General features: G+C 36.3%; 1 protein-coding gene and 1 pseudogene across 3 annotated transcripts in view; both read right to left on the bottom strand.

The window, feature by feature from the left end:
* The window catches only part of Abcd3 (ATP binding cassette subfamily D member 3), an 82348-nt gene that overhangs the window by 11061 nt on the left and 52837 nt on the right, over positions 1-18450 (bottom strand). For both annotated transcript variants that reach the window (XM_087213159.1, XM_004841235.4), the window contains exons 17-19: positions 666-743; positions 508-573; positions 334-423 (exon numbers count right to left, since the gene is read on the bottom strand). In XM_087213159.1, coding sequence (XP_087069285.1) covers positions 334-423; positions 508-573; positions 666-743 — 234 coding nt within the window. The remainder of the gene's footprint in view (positions 1-333; positions 424-507; positions 574-665; positions 744-18450) is intronic.
* LOC147827673 (zinc finger protein 793 pseudogene) lies at positions 750-18445 on the bottom strand (annotated as a pseudogene). Its single transcript, XR_015451993.1, has one exon. The product of XR_015451993.1 is annotated as a zinc finger protein 793 pseudogene (transcript).

Genomic DNA, 18450 nt, shown 5'->3' with positions numbered 1-18450 from the left:
GCATAAAAGCAGACCTTAACTTTTCAGTTCTTATATATATTAATCTTGGCCAAACATATCCAGTATCTTAAAGAGAACAACACTGTTGTGCATAATCAAAAGATGAGAGCAATGAGAAAACAAAACAGTAGTATAAAGAGAGTTACACATTCAATGAGTCTTATTTAAGCCAAATGGCTGTAGTCTTACCTCAATTGGGAAAGTTAGAATTAGTGATTTGGGAAGGATTTACAAGTTAGAACAAACCACCTGGAATTTAAAATACTTAGCTGATTCAGATAAAGAATCTAAAATGGAGCATTTTAGTAGGTCTAGGACATGAACATTCCTTACTAGGTCAGATATTCCCTTCTTTTTCTGATCGTCTCTTCCGTCCGGATATATTACTTGGTCTCGAAGTGTTCCAAGGGTCATATACGGTCTCTGATAGCAACACAGCAAAAGCCATTAGAAGTTTAAAAAAATACAGAATTTCGATCAGAGATTATAAATCACTCAAAGTCTTACCTGGGGAACATAAAATAACTTCCCTCTCTCAGGTTTAGTTAGACGTCCTCCAAAAAGAGGCCATAACTAAAAAAGAAAGGAGGGAAGAGTTGTGACATTCACAATGTGATGGCCAAGTAAAATAAGATTGCAAAATTTGAAGACCAATTTATACATACTTCACCAAGAACACGGAAAAGTGAACTCTTCCCACAGCCATTTGGACCACAAATTAGAACATTGGCCCCAGATCGAACCTTAAAGAAAATTAATCAATGAATTCATTAAATCAAGAGAATATATATGCAATGAACACTTCCTAAACCCAAATAGCCCTTGCTAATTATAAGTGTTCTATTTTGTCTGAAAATATGACACTGGGTAGAGCAGTGAAAGAAACTGAAGGACCTTTTTGATTATCTTCAAGTTTTTGTTACCTTTTTTTCATCTAAACATCAGTATTGATTGATATCATTCTATTTAATCTGAATCAGAACACAAAGAGCTAAAGCTTTAAAAGGTCTTTAAGAATTCCTGAAAACAATAAACATGTATGGATCCACAATCATCTACCAAAAGCCTGAAATATATATGGACTGTTCTACAACTTGTATTTGTTACTTAACAATATATCACAGATATTCTTCCAGGCCAGTATATTTAGATTAAGAATGAAATTATTAGTGAATATTAATTATACAGAATAATGCATTTATTGTGGCATTTTCATACCTGCATATAATATAGTTTGATTGAACCCACTTCCTTTAACACTGCCTTTCCCTCCTCTCCGTGAGCCCCTTCCTATTCTCCTATGAAATCTCTACCATAATTTTCTAAATATTCCTCTTTAGTTAAAAATTTAGGTCATCTGTATTTTGTTTTGCTCTTTTACATCAAACTGCAGTGAACCTGTATCAGCAAGCAAATTTACCCAACAGTGAAAAACAATTTCTAAAGATTCTTACAAATTAGAAAAGTTGGTCCAAAGTATATGTGTGTTATAAATGTATATAGGTGCCACTGAGTTGTTCTGCAACAACGTACAGTAAACGACAAAATATAAAGAGTGGTGACAGTCTAGGCTTATGGTCTTTTAAGTGTCACATTACGTCAGGAAAAAAAAATCAGAAAATCTAGGTTATAATACTAGTTTACAACACCAACACCAATCCTAGCTTAAACAGCAATATAACAAAGCAGGAAAGAGGGTATCAGATAATAACGTGTTACCCTAGCTGTGCAGTTTGTTTTTTGGGGGTTTTTTGTACCGGGGATCGAACTCAGGTCCTTGCGCTTGCACAGCAGGCGGCGAAACCACTGAGCTAAATCCCCGGCCCCTATGTGCAGCTTGTTTTTGATGAAGTGTTTAACTACATGGGTGAACCTCTCATTCCTATTATTTCTTTCATTCAATGAGTATTTATAGAATGCTCTGTGTCAGGCTCTGTCCTAGGCAATAAGGCTATTTGTGAATAAAAGAAACTGAAAACAAAACAAAAACCCGCATTTATCTATTTATATTCTACTGGGAAGAGAAAATAAAGAATATGTGTAGTAAATAAGTAAGTTAGATTATGTTAGAAAATGAGTGCTATGGAGATAAAAACAGCTGGTCAGGGAAGTTAGATTTTTAAGGTGATCAGAGTAGACCTCATTGAAGATGACAACTAGGCAAAATTTTGGAAGAAGTGAAGTAGGAATTTATCTGGAGGAAAACTGTTCCAGTCTCATCTTCACCCATAGAAATCTGGTGAAAAAACTCTGAAGCAGGAATGTACCTGTTCTTTTTAAAAGCCAGAAGGAAGAATACCAATAGGAACCGGCTCTGAGAGTTAAAAGGTGCGATAGCAGCAGGCAAATGCCACAGAGCATTGAAAGCCACTGAAATGACTTTCATTTTTACCATGATGAAGCAGAAAGTCATCAGCATTACTCACAATAGCCAATAGGTGGAACCAACGCCAGCAGATGAATGAATAAACAAAATGTGTTATGTACACACTGCTGCAGTTTTGATCCTGAGTGTCCCTCAGAGGTCTGTGTGTGAGAAGCCTGGTTTCTTGCTTCCTATTGGGAGGTGGTGAAAACCTAAAAGATGAGGCCTAGTGTGAGGTCTTCAGGTCACTGCAAGCACGCCTGAGTTCCTCCATAGTGGGATCCCAGCCCTTTGTTTCCCCAGCCATTAGGTAAGAATTTTTGTCACTCCCACCATGTATAAGCAAAAGGACTAACTAATCATGGAGTGGAACAACCAAAACTGTGAGGAAAAATAAATCTTTTCTCTTTATAAATTGATTATTTCAGGTACTTGTTATAGTAACAGAAAGCGAACTAGCACATATACAAAGGAATAATATTCAATCTTAAAAAGAAATGAAATTTCTGGCACATGATACAACATTAATAAATCTTAAAAACATTATGCCAAGTAAATCTTAAAAACATTATGCCAAATACAAAAGGACAAATATTGTATGACTTCACTGTATGAGGTATCTAGAATAATCAAATTCAGAGACAGAAAATAAAGTATGTTACCAGGCAGAAGAGAGAGGGATAGGAGTGTTATTGTTTAATGGGTATAGAGTTTTTGTTTGGGATGTTGAAAGTGTTCTAGAAATGGATAGATGGTGTTTGCATAATGATGAGAATGTACTTAATGCCACTAAATTGTATGTATATATATAAATAATTTTTTTTTAGATTTCAATTCCATTTACTTATTTATTTATTTATTTTTTCACCATTAAGTTTATTGCCACATTTTAGGCATAAAAAACATTTACATACATCATTGGGATCTTGTACCATTACATGATGTACCTTGGTTATTTTTTTTTTCCCCTTCCCCTGTCCTCCTTTCACCCCCTCTATCCTTCCCTATTTGCAAAGATTTTGCTTCCATTTCTTTTCTTTTCTCACATTTTTCTTTTCCTTTCTTTCCTTTCCCCTACCCCTCCCACTTCCCCTGCTCCTTTAGACCTTTACTTCCTATTACACAATATCAATTATACATTTTAAAAATTAAAATATCAAGACCTAGGAGACATTACCACAGATTTTATAGAATTTAAAAGGATATAGAGAACATATTTTAAAAATCTGTTTTGAAATTAATTTGACAACTTCTAAGAAGTACCTTGGAAGACAAATTAATGAAACTAACTCTGGAGGAAATATAAAATTTGAATAGCACCTATGAAAGAAAGTATATTCCTGCCTTGAAAACCTACCTATATGACAACAACAGGCTCATATACATTTTAACTGATAAATTATATCAAACATTTAAAGCACAGAAAAAAAGGAACACTTCTCCCCTCATTTTAGGAAATCAACATTGTGCTAATACTAAAACTGGATAAAGATAGTAGAAGAAAAAAGTATGAACATAGATAGAAATTTGTTTAACAAAACAAACTATTAGAAGTCAGATCTGGAAGGATGTGGAAAGTGGTTTTGTTATAGGGATGGCAGTGTTGGTTCAGCATTGGAAGATCCACCCCCAAAAGTCATCATTTTAACAGAGGAAAGGAAAAAGCCATATGATCCTGTCACTAGTTGGAGAAAAAGTATTGGACTAAATTCTACAGCTGTTCATGGTAAAAGCTATCAGGAGACTAGAAGTAGAACAGAACCTTCTCAACAGATTAAAGACAGACATGGACTCCATACTTCCAGCGAGAATGCCTTCTATGAATGGAGAAGATACAATGCTTTCTCCTTAAGGTGGGGAACAAGGGCAGATATGCTTACTCTTCATCTGTCCATTAAACTTTGAAACATAGGCCCAAACCAAAGTAGTCTGGCAATAAAGTGACACAATTAGGATAGGATTGGCAAGGTAGAAGCAAAATCTTTATATGTAGATGAAATGATCATCCACAGGGAAAACACTAAGAAATCTCTAGGAGGCCCTAGAACTTGTATTTGAATTTAGCAGGATTAGAAAACACAAGGTATATATAAAAATTTAGGTCTATGTATACTTGCTATAAATGAAGAATTGAATATTGAAATTTAAAAGTTATGTAGGAGTACAGAGGACCTAGAAAAGTAAAAAGTGAAAAAAAAAAACAGTGTTGGAAGACGTTTAGTACCTAATTTTAAGACTTCTTCTAAAGCTACAGTAATCAAGGCAGCGTTGGTGTAAAGAAAGACATATAGATCACTGGAATAAAACAGAGAATCTAGAAATAGAACCACACATATATGGTCCACTGAGTTTTGAAAGATTATTTAACATTAACATTTTATAGAATATAAACTCAATTCAACAGCTGAGGAAAAGTTAGTGTTTTCAGCAAATGGCACTAGAACACCTGGTATCTGTATATAAAAAATTAACCTCAACCCTTTATTTCCATATATAAAAATAACTTGAAGGGATCTATGAACCTAAATATGAAAGTCTAAAAGTATTAAACTTTAAGAAGAAATTATAAGGGAAAATGTTTATGAATTTAAGGTAGACAAGAACTACCTGGGATACAAAAAACAAATTTCTTTCTCGGTGGGTTCACCAACACATGAACCAATGGAACAGAATAGAAAAACAACATCGAAACAACCCCGGACAATTCAGCCACCTGAATATTTGACAAAGGGGCCAAAAAACGTACGCTGGAGGAAAGTTAGCCTCTCTAACAAACAGTGCTGGGAAAACTGGCTATCTACATGTAGAAGATTAAAGCTAGACCCATATCTCTCACCATGTACTAAATTAAAATCAAAATGGTTCCAAGATTTAAATATTAAAACAGAAGAAACACTTAACCTGCTGGGAGATAAGGCATAGGCAAGTACTTTCTGAACAGAACCCCATATGCACAAAAAAATAACATCAAGAATCAACAAATGGGAACATATCAAAAAATTGATAAATGAGATTCCATCAAAATTTAGAACTTTAAATGACATCATTAAAGTGAAAAGCAGTCCTTAAACACACCATATTTACAATGCATATAACCTATGACCAGAATATATAAAGAACTCTTCCAGCTCATTAATAGACAACCCAAATAAAAAGGAGACATAAGATGATAAATAGCCAGTACAGCACAAGGAAAGGTGTGCACCTCTAGAATCAGAAAAATACTAATTAGCACAATAACAAGATTGAATTATACACTCATTAGGGAGATGAAGTTAAAAGTTTTAAAAGCCTTGTCATGACTTTTGCTTTTTGTTGGATTCTTCCCCTTTGCATTTAATTTCTTGTCATCCCTGATGGATTCATTCTGCTGGGCTTCCTAGGGTTGTGATCCTCATTGTCTTTTCCTAGGATATTGTCTAAAATTTTTTTGAGTGCTGGTTTGGTATTCATGAAGTTCCTGAGGTGTTCTTTATCATGAAAGTATCTTATTTCTCCATCAATTTTGAAAGATAATTTCGCAGGGTACATCAATCTGGGTTGGAGGCTGTTTTCTTTTAGGGCTTGAAATACATCACTCCAAGCTCTTCTTGCCTTGAGAAGTCTGCTGTGATTCTGATGGGTTTTCCTTTGTATGTGATTTCTTTTCTCTCACTGCTTGTAGAATTTTGTTCTTCTGTTGGATTTCTGGAATCCTAACTATTATATGCCTATGTGTAGATTTGTTTTGATTACGGCTAGTTGGAGTCCTATATGCCTCACTTATCTGTATGTCAAGTTCTTTTCCCCTGCTTGGGAAGTTTTCTGCCATCACTTCTGTGAACAGTTTTTTGATGTCATCTGCACTCTCTCCTCTTTCTTCATTGACTCCAATCAGTCTTATGCTATTCTTCTTTGCATCATCTAGTAGCTGCTGGATTGATTTCTCGTGTTCCCTTACAATTTTAAAGCAATTTTTCTTTTCCTGGTCACTAATGGCAATCTTATCTTCTATATCTGAAATTCTATCTTCACATTGGTTCATTCTGCTGTGCAGACTTTCGATGGAGTTTTTAATCTCCTGGAAATCTGTTTGCATCTGTTTTATGGATTCCACTTGTTCCCTATGTTGGGATTCCATCATGTTCCTCAGATCCTCTATTTTTTTTTTAACTGTGTCCTCTCTAGATTTATTAATCATGTCTTGCACTACGGGAACAATCTTTGCTGTTACCTGAGAAATTATTTCTGATTTCATTTTTCCCAGATCTTCTTTTGTTGCCAGTTCAGAGAGTCCAGGTGGTTGAGTATCAGATTGTTCCATCTCCTTTCCCTTTGGGGTTGCTGTAGGTGATCTGGAAGTCTGTTTTTGAGGCTTGTTTACATGTCTTCTCATTTCCACAGGAGGAGGGGGTGCTTCTGGCACCGGGGGGCTCATCTTCTCTGCCCTAGGAGCATGGAATGGTGGCGGGGAATACTCCTTCCGGTTGCTGGGACTGGCTCACCTTCTCTGCCCTAGGAGCGTGGAATGGTGGCGGGGGAGCCTCTTTCCAGGTGCTGGGACTGGCTCACCTTCTCTGTCCTAGGAGCGTGGAATGGTGTCCTCCATTTATTTTCTTATATAGACAACATGGCAGTTCAAGGAAACAGAAGTTTTTTCAAGCATTGCAATGATGGATAACTTGGAATATAGTGTCCAGGATGATTACAAGAAGTTATAGGGATGTTGCTGCATTAATTTTCAAAAGGAAAATTAAAGACAGTAAAGAAGTTCTACTTCACTGATTTCTGCATGAAACATTTCTGAATTATAAGACCCATATAAAGGGCATCACATCTAATTTGCTGCAAGATAGTTTAAGCAAGACTAGGAAAATATGAGCAATGTACAATATACCAGGGAAACACTGTGCTTTGTTAAATAGCACACTGAGTTATCAAGTTTCTAGTGTTTTGTTTACCCAATGTCAGGTGGTTAAATTACTCCTTAGCTTTAATGTGTTTCCAACAAAATAACTTTTTAATAAACTTCTGGCCGACATACCAAACGACATTAAAAACATTGCTTTCTTATTCAGAGAAGGGCTTAGTAACAACTACTGAACCCATTTACATTACAAACAAGGCAGAGAAAATGTAGCTGGTATATTATGCTGAAGTTCTTAAAGTAGCTGGTCATTGTGTTGTTACTGTTTTTTATACAGTTAAGACACCAAAAGAAAATGGTGATAATGGTGAAAATGGCAGAAAAACTGGAGAGGATGGCATTCTATGTACTATATGACATATGGATTTGATATTCACAATTTATGTGATTCACATTAACAATTCCAAAATATAATTATTGAGTGTTACACTGAGGAAAGTATCATCATATACTTCTAATTCTTTTCTTATATATTTTGTAATCTGTTGTTATTCTATTTAATACATTTAAAATTTTACCTCAGTAAAAATGTTTATACAGTATTTTATAAAGTATTTTCCATAGTCTTTCCATCAAAGTTTTATCATATTTGCAGTATGACTTTCCTTTACATAAAACATTTTGCCTAAATTCATTATGTTTTCTTCTAAGGATAAATTCCTATACCCCATGAAACTGGGTATCATGGTTAAGGTTTTCCCACAATCATTGTAGGCATTCTTTGTAGCATGAATTTTCTGACGTCTGCTTAGGTTTGGCTTCTGGTAGAAAGCTTTGCCACATTCATTGCACCCATAGGGTTTTTCTCCTGTATGAGTCCTCCAGTGTTTATTGAGGCATGACTTCTGGCTGAAGCATTTTCCACATTCTCTGCAACGATAGGGTCTTTCTCCTGTGTGCAAAAAATTTTTCAGTGTACATTGAGGTATGATTTCTCACCAAATGACTTCCCACATTCACTGCACACAAAAGGTCTTTCTCCTGTATGTGTTCTCTGATATTCTGTGCAGTGTGACTTCTGGGTAAAGGCTTTCCCACAAAAAAAGCATTCAAAGGGTCTTACCCCAGTGTGAATTCTCTGGTGTTTAATTAGGGTTGACTTATGTGAAAAGGCCTTCCCGCAGTCAGTGCATCCATAAGGCTTCTCCCATGTGTGACTTCTCTGATGCCTAATGAATTCATACTTGTAGCAGAAGGCTTTCCCACACTCACTACAGACATGGGGTTTTTCTGCAGGTGGAATCCTCTTTCGTTTGTACACAAGAGAATTGGTCACTGCTGGTTTATATATAAGTGCTAGGTTGTAGCTGAAAGCTCTCTCACAGTGACTGCATCCCCAGGGTTTTTCTCCATTAGATCTTTTATCATGGTTGCTGTATTGCAACAATTTCCCATATCCGTAACACTCATCTTTTTTGCATACTTTTGTCTTCAAACCAATCAAGTTTAAATTATCATTCAAACTCTTTTCACAAGGATCCCAATTATTGGGCCTTTGAATTGAAGGAAGATCAGTGCTCAAAAGTGATACTTTTCCCAAACTTATTACAATCATGGATTTTTCCCTGGGGCAATGCTTTCTTGCTGATGAATGCATCTTGTCTCAAAAACATGTCTTGCTGTCTCTTCCTCTGGACATCAACTCGCCAGATGTCTTCCCTACAGTGGCAGGCTGGGCATGGTGCTTCACAAATTCATGGTGCTTCTCCCTGTTTCAGCCTGAGGATCACATCTGGTTTGTGATCCCACTGAGACCAGATTTCTGTAGGTCTCCAACATCACATCCTGGTACAGGGCCCTCGGAGCAGGATTCAGCTGGTGCCACTCTTCTTGGGTGAAGCCCACAACCACATCTTTGAATGACACAGGTATCTCTGGAAGTTGGTACTCGATCATTTTCTCCTCTTCTTGGAAACAGTTGAGACCTGTAGAGTTCAAGCTACTTGAGAAGCAGAGGTAAGAGGATCACTTGAGCCCAGATATATGAGGTCAGCCTGGGCAACAAGGCAAGACCCTGTCTCTATTAAATAACTGGATCTTCAAAACTGGCAACTTCATGAAAGACAAAGATGAGGAACCACTCCCAATTAAAGAAGACTAATGGGATGTCTCAGCAAGAAGCACCATGTGATCCTGGGTTGGATCCACATGTACAATGAGACTTGTGTTCTCCTTTGCCTTTCCTTTACTATCACTCTGGATCTTGGGCCCAACTCTTCTCCCATCATGGAGAATCATGGAGAATCCCTGGAAGGAGTGACATCCTCAAGCTGGGTATTGCTCAGCTTCTGGCTCAAGGATGCTGCTGTTTCTTCTTACCTGGCAGTTTTTGCTCTGGAAGGAGACTGGGACCTGGGTGAACTTCACCCAGGATTTTTTCATACAAGGATTCTTGTCCCAAGTTTCCTTCTTCTAGACCACAGGGAATCTTTTACCTGGCCTGTTAAGCCCTCAGAGTTTCATCTCTCACTAGTTTCTTTCAGCTTCAGCCCCTGGCAGGGCCTTCTATAGATATGACAAAGGTCTTGTGGCCCCGAGGAGCTAGAGAACCCGACTATCCAGTAAAGTGACAGGATCCAAAGGTCTCCAGGTTATCCAGGCAACCTAAAGATACACAGATCCATGATTAGTATCATCTGACTGGCCTTCCCAGATACTACTGGAGCCAGGGGTGGGAGGCTAAAGAGGCCTCTGTAGGAGACACCACTGCTGAGGTTGGGGTAGGGGAATCTTCTGGAAATACTCTGAGCCTGGGAGTGACAAACAGAAATCTGAAGCCAAGCCAGTTCTTCTGACTGAGAAAATCTCAGTCAGATGTTTTACCTCTCTAAGCCTGTTTCCTTGACTATGAAAATAGGAAGATGCTATCAGAGACTCAGGAGCCAGACAGCCTGGGTTCAAATGCAGGCTCTACCATTTACTGGTCTATAACATCCTGTGTTATTTCCTGTCTCAGTTTCTTGGTTACCATGTCATTTATTTTATTTCACCATTTTTTGACATATAATGAGGAAAAAAAGATACTTTCTTCATATATATTATACATATTATATATATTGTTTATGCAATTAACCCATGTTTCTACTGAAGTATTCATTTTTTAAAATGTGTAAGTGCTCTTTACATTTGAGGCAACTTGACATATATGACATTTTGACATATGTGACATTTGGCATTTTTCTTTAAACTGGGCTTACAAATTTTCAAAAATTAAACAGATCATTTTGAGTTTTAAAAATAGCCAACTTGTTAATTTTCCCCCTTGGAGTTTCTGCTTTTGGTAACTGTTATGGGTCATATCTAGGTGTTCCCCCAAAGCCTCATAAGCTCATAGGTGGGGCTTCAGGAGGTGGCTGGATCATGGGTGTGTAATACTGGGATTAAGGGTGTATAGGACTAGGCCCAGCAGGAGTACTGGCTGCCTGGCTGCACCGGTCTGGACACCCTCTTGCCCGCTCGGTGCATGGTCGCCCGGTGCCCCTGCTGCCACCACCATCCACCTCGCTGCCACCTCGGGACTGGCTGTATGATTAAGCCACAATCTTCAATGAGTAGACATATTCCTCAGTTCTGTGGTGTTTTCGGTCACACATTTATGGAGTTTCTGAAGGACAGTGGAGAATACTGCCAGGTACAGCACGACCTCTATGTAGACAAGTGAACTGTAGAGATCCATTACTGCTCCACCAAGAAGCCCCTGTGAGGGTGGCTCATCTGGACACAGAAGTGGTGAATTGAAATTGTAGAGCATTTTACAAGAGTTCTGACCTGGATGGGGTAAACCATAGTGCACTTCCTTTCTCTTGCCTGAGTATTACTGGATCGAAGAATTGCTGGTTCTTGTTAGGAGGTTCATTTCATTTCCCAGTACTCCCAATGCCATACTCAAAGCACTGAGTAGTTCAAGTGGAGTATACTGAAGTAGACTTCACTTTCTTGCATCATTTCTATTCAAGTTTTAAAATCTTTCACAATCCTCTTAAGTGTTTTTTTAAATAAATTAACATGGCTCAAATGAACTGCCTAGCTCTCAGTAAACTTTGTTTTTTAACCATAGGTAAGGTCACATGCATCCTGGTTGCCATGGACTAAGAAACTAGGTTACTTTTGGGATGAGGTCACAGATGGATATGTCATTGCCTTTGCCAGAAAGAACCCCAGGATCAGTGCCTCTAATCCGAAATTCATCTCATTATCACGCTGCCTCATTGCAGTACAAGCTCTTTCCAACCTGAGGAGCAGGTGCTTGAATTGTATTTTTAAATGATAAAATTTATGCTATTTATATTTTGCCCCGATTTTTAAAAATTTAAAAAATAAGCCTCCAAAGAAAGATTGAGAACACCCTACTTCATAGTTGATCTATAATAAAATAGCACAATTAACTTGTGTATATAAAATGAGCTATTCTAAATGGCTTTTTCAGATGAATGAATTATCCCTTTTTTCTGAGAAATTAAACAATCATCTTGATGGGCTTCTTTCTAAACATAAATATTTCTGTATCTTGAGAAACTGAATATACTGAACATGTCTGATAATGGAAGGTTATATAAAATAATTACCCTCATAATAGTGATACCCTTAGAAGTTCTTGAGGTTCAGAAAGGTGTTAATTAATTTCCTACTGTGCTTTACTTAAATACTATTGAGTGTTAGCCATATATTTGCCTCCAATTGTTCACTGTGGTTTATACTGGCATCAATAATCCTGGCTCTAATAAGACTTCTTCACATTAATTGTAACATGCAAGGAAACCCCAAAACATGCAATAATGTGTATAAATAACTAAACTTAGGTTCCTTTAAACTCAAATATCTTAAGCTCATCATTAACTTTACTCCAAGCCTTTTGGCATTGCTGGAAAAATGTTCCAATTATGACATCAGTCATGATAGTACAATGTTAATATTTCCATATTAAAAATTTTTTAAAATTAGTTTTATTGGTTTTATTTTAGGTATTCAATATAATGACATTCATCATTGGAAATTTGCTCCTTTACATAATCTCTCCTGGTTCTTATTTTTTCCCCATTCCTCTGCCCTCCCTTCAACCCCTCCATCCCTCCCTATTTACAAAGACTTTGTTTCCATTTTTTCATTTTCTCATATTAATTCCATTCCCTTCTTTCCTTTCCCCTGCCCCTCCCACTTCCCCCTTTCCTTTCTATTTCACATTATTATACCTTTTAGTCCTTATTTACACTTTGTTTCTCACACTAGAGAAACTATTCAGTATTTACACGTGTGTCCTATTTATTTCACTTAAGAGTATCACCTCAATGCTCCATATTAAAGATTTATAAACATAATTTTAGGGACTTGAACTAAGATTAAAACTCAAGGATAACTTTTACTGAAAATTTAGACCCTATTGACATATTTTTAGGGCTTTTAAAATGTTTTACTTGTCAATGAGTGCTTTGAGCTACCATATTTTTACCAATAAAAATCTTCCATCTAAATAATACTCCTTGAAAAATCCTATGTCCCACAAATTTACCATAATAAATCATCAAAAATTTCTAAATATAACTGTGATTTATGTAAAATGAAGATTATATAAAAGTATATTTTTCATAAAGATTTGCTGGGCTCTTTATATACTACTATAAATATTCCTTACTGAAAAGATAAAAATTGGAGTATTAGTACCCATTTTATGACTTACAAGTTGGGAGTTTATAAAAGAAAAAGATATGAAATATCTTATCCCAAAGAAATTATTGTTGTTATTTTGCTGTGCTTTGGATCGAACCCAAAGCCTCACATATGCTAGGTGGGTGCTCTATTACTGAGAGACATCCCCAGCACTCTAAAAAAGGTTAGTTACATTATTTGGTTATAATGTAATCCAAAAGACAAATGAATCATACATAGAGTAGTAAACATTTATTTTTTGACACTATTTCCAAGAGAAAGCAACCTTACTTTCAAATGAGCCAGACAGAAAACCAGAGGTTACAAAGAACTGAAAGATGATTGTCAAATAAAGAAAGGCAATGTTAAGAAAAATGGAAAGAGAAAGAACAAAGAAGAAAAGCCAAGTTTTACATAAAATACTATGAGTCAGAAAAAGATAGAAAAGGAACTCCAGCATAGACCAAAAGGTCAGAAGTCAGAGACACAGCCCTCAGTGAAGAGAAAACAAAACAAGAACCAGGCTAGACATCAGATGGTAAGGGTCATGGTTATGAAACAAAACACTTGAACAAAAAGGGTCATAACCGGGGACTCAACAAGACTTTTCAAATGAAACCCAAATAAAACCAAAAAAAGGTCTTTACAACAATATAAAAGTGAGGTTATTGGGACTGGTCAGAATATATTACATCTAAACATAAAGAGCTTTAAAAAAAAGGCACTGGACAAAAAAAGGAGGATACAAGTTAATATAATACAAGTTAATATACAATTATAAAATACAATTGCCTTCCTCCACAGGAGGAAATTGGATGGATAATCAAACCCAGACAGTGACATCAGTGAAGACGGGGCAGTTGTGTGGAAGAACTGGTTACTGCTGTAAAATTGTGCAAAGGTTTTTATGATGCTTTTTCTATTATTATTTTGGCAACTGTAGTTACTATAACCTTGCTATGATAATTTGTTAAATTTGGGCAATTCTGGTTAGTTCTTGTTATTTCTTTTTCTTTCAATTCTGTTTTGATTTTTCTTATCCTATTGTTTTGTTTTCTTTATTGGCATTGGTCGATTAAAATACTTTAAATTTCAAGGTTTTCCTGTTTGACCTGTTCCCTTTCTTCCTTCCTATCCTTCAACTCTCACCCTCCTTATTCTTAGTCCTTCTCTATCCCTCACTGTTTCGTCTTCTTGCCCTTCCTCTCTCCCTCCACTTAATGGTATAAACGTAACAGGAAACTGGGTAAGTGCATGAGAGAACACAAATTAGGATATATAAGGGGAAAAGGTTAACAAAATTGGATTTAGAGGAACCAAACAAAATTACCAATAAACATATTAACAGGCAACAGAAACCTCTGTATCACCCAATCTCTAAATACACTGCCACTCGGGCCAGGGATTTAGCTCAGTGGTTCTGCTGCCTGCCTCACAAGCGCAAGTACCCAAGTTCGATCCCCAGTACCAAAACTAACTAACTAAATAAATACATTGCCACCCATCTGCATATATTCTCTTGACTACACAAATACTCTGCCAAACCCCTTCTACATCAGCCTTTTACCCCAGCTATAAAATAACTCCAACAGAGGCTGGATTCCGATTTTCTTTTTGCCTACTGACATAGCTCTTATCATCCTCTCTTCCCATTGACATATCCCCTTCTTTTTTCCTTCCATCTCTATCTTCCCATACCTCACACATCTTATACAACAGTCTGTAAGAGATATTAACAAAAGGGTGAAATTATCAAAACAAATATTAATGTGTATGATTGATGGTATGCTTGGTTCTGTTGACATTGTCATAAGCCACAGAAATTCTCTCTCTAAAACAGAGCAACAGGGTCCAAAGTAATTTGGTTGAAAAGCTTGTAGGGGTAGACAATATCCTCGGACAAATAAGATCATGAACATCACTGGAAAACAGGTTCTAACTAAAGAGATCTTCATATCAACAGCAATCTTTCCATACTCTATTTCACTGCAACCCCCAACACTAAGGGAGAGAGGGAGAGAGGGAGAGGGAGAGAGGGTGAAACACACAAACACACACACACACACACACACGCACAGAAGAACATGAGAAAACAAGGCAACAAAAGGCCTTCAGTGCCTTCCAACTCTCCTAAAGCAGATTCAAAGGGCATTCACTGATAGAGAGGAAAGCAAATGCCAGGTAAGTAGAGCAGTACACAATGATTTAGGAAAAGGTAAAGAATCTTGGCAAGCTCAAAGAGGACATAACCCAAAAAACAACAGAACTAACATACAAAATAACCAAAGTAGATATGGGAAAAACAAATAAAAACTTGAAAGAGCTGAACATATGAGTTACAAATATACTAAAGATGCACACTTCATAGAAAACTGTCAGGCAGAAATACTAGAACTAAAAAAATTGTATAAAATTTATAAATTGCAGAAATGGCCAATGTGAAGACAGCGCTTCTGAAATTCAGGACAAAAATGGAAAATCATGATGAATTACTCAGAGAAGCCTTAAAAATAATGACAGAACAAGAAAAGATCATCAAACAGGTATTAAATGACTCTAAGAAGACTAAACTAAAGTTATTTGGAGTCAGAGACAAATCAGAAGACAGCACACGCAGAATAAAAATGTTTACAAAAATCATAAAAAAGAAAGATTTCAATGTACAGTAAGGCTTATAGAATATCAACTAACTACGATGAAAAAAGAAGCTCCCCACCACACATCTTACTCAAAATCCCACTTCAACACAAAGACAGAATCTTAAAAGCTATCAGAGAAAAACAAAGAATTTACTTACAAAGGTAAACCATTAGGATTATAGTAGACTTATCAACACAAACTTTAAAGGTGAGGAGAGGTTGGAGTGAGTGCTTCAAGCCCTAAAAGCAAACAACTTCCAACCCAGACTTAGCCTTCAAAACTATCTTAAAACTGATGGAAAAATAAGAACATTCCATGACAAATGTAAGAGATACATGAACACCAAACCAGCACTCAAAAGGCAAAACAAAACAAAACAAAAAAAACTCAAGAATATCCTAGACAGAGGCAATGAAGCCAACAAAGCCAAAAAATTAGATGGAGTGAAAACATTAAGGCAAGTAGTTAAACATAAAAGTAAAAATAAAAGAGTTATCAACAGAAAAAGACCACAATGACAGGAATACATCAACACCTTCCAGTAATAACTCTCAATGCAAATGGCCTCAATTCCCCAATTAAAAGACACATTGTCAGACTGAATAAAAAACAGAAGCCAACAGTCTGTCCCATTCAACAAACTCATCTAATCTAAAAAGAAATTCATAGACTAAAAATCAAAGACTCCGTGACCCAGAAACCAAGCAGTCTTATTCTCAAAGTAAACTTAAAGCTAAAACTGATCAGAAGAGGCAAAGCTCACTTACGTATTAGTTAAGGGAGCAACTCAACAGAAAGAGAAACAACTGTAAAAATAGATGCACCGAATATTGGGGGAGCACCTAATTTTATAAAACAAATACTGCTGGACATAAAAGATCAAACAAACATCAACACAATCATAGTGGGTAACCTCAATACCCGACTATCACAAAGAGACAGATCAACTGAACAAAAAAATCAGTAAGGAAATATAAGAGATGAAACTCCTGAAGTTATCTATCTGAAAACTTAATAACACACTTTTAAACATTCAATGCATCACAAAGAAAATCAAAGGAGAAATCAAACCACTTCTGGAGTCAAATGACAATGCCAATACAACACACCGGAACCTATGGGACACGATAAAAGCAGTCCTAGAAGGGAAGGTTACTGGAGTCAATGTTCACATTAGAAAAACAGAGACAGCTCAAATAAATAACTGCAAGGTATTAGAAAAACAAGAGTTTAAACCCAAACCTACTTTAAGATGGGAAATCATAAAGGGTCAGAGCAGAAATTAACGAAAGTGAGAAAAAAAATAATGAATTCAAGACTAAAAAACAATACAAAGAATCAACCAATTGAAATCTGGTTTTTTGAAAGAATAAACAAAATAGATAAACCCTTAACCAAACAGTAAAAGAGGAGAGAAGAGACTCACAACAAGGCAATTAGGAATGAAAAAGGTGAAATCACACAGACACCACTGAATGCAGAAGATTGTTAGTAACTACTATGAAAAACATATTAGAAAATCTTGAAGAAATGGACAGATTCCTAGACATTTATGAATTACCAAAACTGAACCAAGAAGAAATAAGAATTCTGACCAGTCCAATTACAAGCAATAAAACTGAAGCAGTAATAAAAACCCACCAACTAAGAAAAGCCCAAGACCTGATGGCTTGACTGCTGAATTCTACAAGACCTTCAAGTAGGTTACAACACCACTATTCCAAACTCTTCAATGAAACTGAAAGGGAAGGAGTGTTTCCAAACTCATTCCTGGAAGCCAGCATCATTCTGATCCTGAAACCAGACAAAGACTCTACTAAAATAGAAAATTACAAGAAAATCTCTCAATGAACATAGATACAAAAATCCTCAATAAGATACTGGCAAATAGAATGCAACAAATCATCAAAAGAATCATACATCATGACCGAGTAGGTTTCATCCCAGGGATACAAGCATAGTTCAGTGTTCTCAAATCAACAAATATAATACACCACATAAACAGAAGCAAGGACAAAAACCACACGATCATATCAAAAGGTGCAGAAAAGCTTTTGACAAAATCCAACGCTCATTCATGATTAAAAACTCTGAAGAAAATAGGTATATCAATCTGATAAAAGCCATTTATCACAAACCAACAGCCAACATATTAAATGGGGAGATGCTGAAAGCTTTCCTTCTAAAATCAGGAACAAGACAAGGACGCCTACTATCACCACAACAGACATAAAACCTAAAAAGTAACCCTTACATCTTAGAGTATTACAAGTCACACAAAAACACTCATCATCTTCCTTCTTTTATATGTGCACTATCAGATCCCCATTTCATGAAGAGAACAGACTGGATCAGCCACACTATTCATGTGGCCTGAGCCACTGACTGTGCAGTGGCATGGCTGTTTGTAGTGATACTGTGCTGTTCTTCTACTGGTGTGGTAATAATAAGAAGTCTATACTCATTTTTATGGGTATCCACCTGCATTATCAAAACAATATAAAACCAAACTATGTTTTTTTTTTCATACCGGGGATCGAACTCGGGACCTCGATCTTGTGAGGTAGGCACCGCAAACTGCTTTTAATTTAAAGAGGTTAAAATTCTATTTGCATGTTTATTCTACACTGGAAGTTCGAATTAAATATATTTTCTATGGCCTTTTGGGCATGAATTTCATTTACAAAATATTTTTGATATACTAGTAGTACTTGAAATTTTAAAGTGCACTCAATTAAGAAAAATAATTTCTACGAGGTTCAAAGATGCTCTGAAAGCAATTCTGTGGATTCAGAGTCTAAATCAAGCATACAAACTAGTTTAAATATTCACATAATTTCAGGTCCCACTTTCTGGATGATTTAACCTTAAATTTATACAAGCATTTTAAGACTTA

This window comes from Heterocephalus glaber, unplaced genomic scaffold (genome assembly GCF_053883595.1).
Source record: "Heterocephalus glaber isolate CG9 unplaced genomic scaffold, H.glaber_assembly_v1.0 deba00001442, whole genome shotgun sequence".
NCBI classification, from domain to species: domain Eukaryota; kingdom Metazoa; phylum Chordata; class Mammalia; order Rodentia; family Bathyergidae; genus Heterocephalus; species Heterocephalus glaber.
This window is presented reverse-complemented; position numbering and strand designations above follow the sequence as displayed.